The sequence below is a fragment of the Penaeus vannamei genome, chromosome 29 (genome assembly GCF_042767895.1).
Source record: "Penaeus vannamei isolate JL-2024 chromosome 29, ASM4276789v1, whole genome shotgun sequence".
NCBI lineage: Eukaryota > Metazoa > Arthropoda > Malacostraca > Decapoda > Penaeidae > Penaeus > Penaeus vannamei.
Genome location: NC_091577.1, coordinates 32,133,217 through 32,138,216, shown reverse-complemented (window position 1 = coordinate 32,138,216; position 5,000 = coordinate 32,133,217). Strand labels below are relative to the sequence as shown.

General features: G+C 43.9%; 1 protein-coding gene across 2 annotated transcripts in view; it reads left to right on the top strand.

Moving 5' to 3' along the window:
• Positions 1 to 4,065, top strand: part of LOC113824056 (homocysteine-responsive endoplasmic reticulum-resident ubiquitin-like domain member 2 protein) — a 16,699-nt gene extending 12,634 nt beyond the window's left edge. For both annotated transcript variants that reach the window (XM_070142715.1, XM_070142716.1), the window contains exons 3-7: positions 1 to 202; positions 351 to 543; positions 708 to 946; positions 1,158 to 1,320; positions 1,510 to 4,065. The exon at positions 1 to 202 is cut by the window's left edge and continues 99 nt beyond it. In XM_070142715.1, coding sequence (XP_069998816.1) covers positions 1 to 202; positions 351 to 543; positions 708 to 946; positions 1,158 to 1,320; positions 1,510 to 1,870 — 1,158 coding nt within the window. In that variant the 3' untranslated portion in view covers positions 1,871 to 4,065. The remainder of the gene's footprint in view (positions 203 to 350; positions 544 to 707; positions 947 to 1,157; positions 1,321 to 1,509) is intronic.
• The last annotated feature ends 935 nt before the right edge of the window (positions 4,066 to 5,000 follow it).

The window sequence follows — 5,000 nt, the reverse complement described above, 5'->3', positions numbered from 1 at the left end:
ACAATACACTTAGTGTGTTCTCCCCCTCGTAACACTGCCAACACCAGCCCACAACACACTCAGGCAACGGAGCAGAGGAGACCCCTTCCCCAGAGCACTCCATTCTCAAGAAATAGTGCGCAGACCCGAGCAGAGACCAGTAACAACCAAAGCATGGCGGGGCAACAGCAGGAGGGGCCTGCGACGAACACAGAATCGACAGGTTTGTGTTATTGTATTTTACATTGCCTGTAGTTGTTTTGTAGTTTTGCCATTTTTGTATCTGAGCCACATTATTATTATTATTATTTTTTTAATTTCTACATAGCCAAGCTTCCATATGATATCAGGAGGATTTTTTTCTGTTGCAGATGGTGTTCGCCGACGCAATGTAGTGCCTGCCTCAGGAGAGATGCCGGTGCCCACACAGCAGACTATAGATGCATCTGCTTATCCATCCCCCACACAGATGGTTGCTAATGCATTCCAGGCCAGTGGTGACCCTATTCAGCAAATGGCAACCATGCAGCAAATGTATGCTCACTACATGGCATACATGCAATAGTGAGTACAACATATTGTGATTGATCTTTTGAAAAGAGTGGGGGTGGGGGTGGGGGTGATTTATTTATTTATTTATTTTTCAACTTAAATTGTAGAAAGGGTGGTTGATACATCCCAGAATTAGGAAGCACAATAAAGAAGCGTCTATTGTCTGTCTGCCACAGCATGCAGATGGGTGGAGGCATGGCTGGTCTCGCATGGCCTCAGCAAATGGTTCAGCTCCCAAGTGTGCCCAACCCTCCAGCCTCCAGTACGACCTCCACAACCGTGCCCACTGTTGATCAGGCAGAGCAGCCGCAACGCCAGCAGGAGCAGAATGCACCAGCAGACCCTCAGCAGCAGCAGCAGCAGCAGCAGCCACAACAACAGCAACAACCTCAGCAGATTAGAATGAATGCTCAAGGTAAGAAAGCCTTATTTGCATAGAGACTTTGTCAGAATTTTATGCAGGAATAGCTTACTAATATAACTAATTTAAGATGGAAAAGAGTGATTGCAAACACAGTACAGGTTCATTCCTTCCTGATTTAGAAAAAGAGGGCGATCTACCTGCAAGAAGATTTTTGTGATTCATAAATAGGTGTTTTCAAGAAATCTACTCTTCCCTCTTCCAGGTGGTGAAGTAGAGGATGATGACGACGATGAGGGCATGGGCCGTGACTGGTTGGACTGGATCTATGTACTCTCAAGGATGGTTGTGCTCCTCTCCATTGTCTACTTCTATTCTACTGTCTCTAGGTTCATGATTGTCGTCTGCATCGCCATGTTGTTATACCTGTGAGTATTTCTTTGTCTGTGGGACAACTTGTTTATACTGATTGTAGAATGGTTTTCTATGGCAAAGGTTACATGTAAAGAAAAAAATAAGTTATTTTCTAATTTGATTTGACCTGTTAAATCCCAAGTATTGTGAACAAAGCCTGATGGAAATCTTGATTGTGATTGCATTTATCTGTCTGTTTCAAGATACCAAGCTGGCTGGTTCACACCTGCACGGCGAGTAGAACAACCCCGTGAGGCTGATGAGAATGAAAATGAAAATGACAACATCCAGGATGATAGAAACAACAATATAAACAATAATAATAACAACAATGACGTCCCTGTGGAGGCGAGAAATCAGGGTGAAGAAATTCCTGGGGAGGCGAGAAATCCTGGAGAGGAAGAGGCTGGTGCTGGTGACAACCAAGGGAACACCCAGGGGAACGAAGGGACAGACAGGGTGGTCGAGGAGATCCCTGTTAGGCCCTCCATCCTTGCCCTCTCGTGGACCTTCCTTACCTCACTTTTCACGTCACTCATCCCCGAACAGCCACAAGTGATTTAGGTGCTGCATCCTGCTACTCTCTGCCAGTCAAAGTTGAGTGGCATTGGCATGAGCAAGGATTGACTGGCTGAAGTTGCTCATCTGTGCGGCGTAAAGAGAGGACGGAACGCCGGGAAGTGGGTGTGGAGGACATTAACCTAAGAGTTTATCAACGCCTTGTTTGTTCTAGTTTATTTGTAAGTAAGCATGGTTGCCTATCAGTATTTCTTGAATATGGTTACAAAAAGAAGAAAAAAAGGAAAAAGAAAACAAATATTTGAGCTGAAAACTGAAGTAAAGATTCTCTGTGCTAAGTTAGCTGTCTTGGCAGCACATGGGTTAATCACTTTGAAAAAGAGGGTCTTCTTTCTCTAGAGTTGATTCTGCACTCACATTTGTCAATGCTTGTATTTGGTTGACAAAAGAAAACTATGTAATGGAGCACTTGGGAAGATCACTTGTGTATTTGCCATGTTATTGTCTACTATGTAGCATAGGGACATAGATTAAAAAAAAGACAAAAAATGTTTATATAGAACTTAATATATGTATCATCAGTATATAAAAAGGTAACTTGGTGATGGCATATGTCATTTTCTTGTCTTTTGGGAAAAAATGTTTATCACTATTTTTTTCTGTAAGAGAAGAATGCAGGGAAAATCCTGTTTTATCATGTCTTAAAAGCTTTAGTTTTTACATATTTCATATTGGATGTGGAAAGGTAACATTTGTAAAAAACTTATATAAAGATAATTGATCATAGCAACTCTTTTTAAGACCAGGGAAAGTAACTACCATTAGAAAACATAAAACAAGTGTTGTTACCAGTGTTTTAAAGAAGGCAAAACATTATGTATATACAGACCTGAACAATTGGGCTGGCATTATTTTCACTCTTGCATCTGTTATCAAGTTTTCACAACTGAACAATGAATGGCCAGTGGACCTGCAAGGGGGAATTTAATCCCAAGACCACAATACTTGCTATTTATTATTATTTTTTTTATCATTCACCTCGTACCATTCATGGAAGTCAAAATGTACAGAGAAACAAATCTGTCTGTTGTTGTAGGGTGTAACTGTCCTTCAGTTTGATATTGCTACTTTTATGCTGTATTCCCTTGAAGGCTTGACTGTTACAAAATAACTTGTTATTGTACTGTCTGTCTTTCATGTTGAACTGAGAGGACACAGGGTTGACATGCCAGAGTTTTATTTTTCTTGTACTCATTGACTGGGTAGTTTTCAACAGGGGGAAAAAAGAAGGAAAAGAAAAAAAGATGACAACAGTCACTTTACAATGACTCCTTTGTCTTCCTCTCTGCTAATTTTAATACCATCAGATGCCATTGCAAAGCATTGATTTCCAATGGTGCCATCATGAATTCTTGAAGATTCCTAGCTGACCTTTTCAATTGTATCAAAGGGGTTCTGTTCTGCTTGTGGGAGCGACCTGTAGCTGATGGGAGGTGCTGGTAGAGGTGTTGCAGAGCCATTGCTTTGTAAATGTATGCATATGCTAAGCAACATGTAAATCTACCATTAGGGAAAAGAAGTCAAGAATTACTGATATCAAAGTGAAGAGGGATGGATGGATGGATGGAGGGGGAGGGAGAGAGGGAGGGAGGCAGGGAAAGGTGCACATTTCTCCCAAATTAAATGTCAGGCAACACCCCCACCCCCTACCCTTTCCCTTCCCCACATCCTCCTCCCTACACCCTATCCATTCCTTGTAAATCGGTACCTCTTTGATCTAGACAAGACAACTGTGAGATATGCACTCCCCATGTAAACACTGGAACAAAGGAAGACGTTTTATAAAAGGAGTAGTTCGTATGAGGTAATCTGTTAATGTGCTTGTTTTAAAGACCCAAATTTCCCTCTCTGGATGTTCTTAAGGAAAAAGTACCCATTTTGTACCTTTCTTCTATTCATACTTATGTTTCTGTGATCACCAGTGTATAATAGAGTTTATATTTATTTCGTATAGTATAGCCTATAAATAGTTTATAAAGTAAACATATTTTTTTCTTGCCTCTAGGAAATATAAATATCAGAGTACTTTGTTCTTCACAGATTTTTTCTTTCTTTCTGTATACTTTTTTGTATAAAGTCACATTTATCAATATTATTGTTTGAAAAATTTATAATGCTTTATGTTGGAAAATGTGCATGGGAATATGCTCTTCAGACATAATAAAGCTATGTGATGAAAACGCCTTTCTTGCAACCTGCTAAAAATACGGAGAATCATTCAATCCCATTCTCTTCATTTGTAAAGTTGAAATCGCCCTTGCATGCGAAACTTCTGCAGCCAAAAAAGCAGCTCGGATTTTAATTTCAAAGAAAGGAAAGTTTAGAGTAAGTCCCGTGTTACGAGCTGCTCAGAAAGCGCGATTTGCAAGGGATTTTTTGCCAGCACAAGGCCACGAGGAGGCCATGGTGGGAAGGTGGAGGGAGGGAGAGCGAGAGAGAGAGAGAGAAGAGAGAGAGGAGGTGGAGAGGTGGTTGTGCCTGAGAGCGCCCGTGCCTGCTTGCCTGCCTGCCTGCCTGGCCACCATTGCCACCACACAACCACCGCACATTTTTTAGTGTGCTTGCATCCCGCCAGCGCCTACCGCGGGCCGTGTCAGCCGCGAGGAGGTCACGGGCGGGAGAACAGGAGGCCTGTTGGCCATCGGCGAGGCCGGCCAGGTGGGGCGAGAGGGCGAAAATGTGTCCCCAAGTTGGGGCAAGTCGCGAGTCCTGAAGCGGAGCGAGCGAGCGAGTGAGTGTCCAGTGCGGCCGTCGCTGCCGGTCCCTTCCCTCGCTCGGGCCTCCGCCGCCGCCGCGCGCGCTCATTGGCCGCCGCCGCGCTTCCTCGGTTCTGATTGGCCGAGAGCAGCACCCAAAACAAAGCCATTTGGTAAACAAACATCTCAGCTGACAGACGACGCCGGACGGCCGATCAATGGCACCTTTTAGTATTTTTCTCCTCACTTAATGGAAGTGTGTTGCCGAGAAGAGCCATCAACACCCATGACAGACCGGAGTGTGCTCAGTGACGATGAGAAGAGACAGCGTATCGACCTCGCGCCCGTCCCCGGTGGCATGGAGCTGAAGGTGGGCGGCGAGGAGGCTCTCTCGGGCCAGGCTGACCACGGTGGCCAGG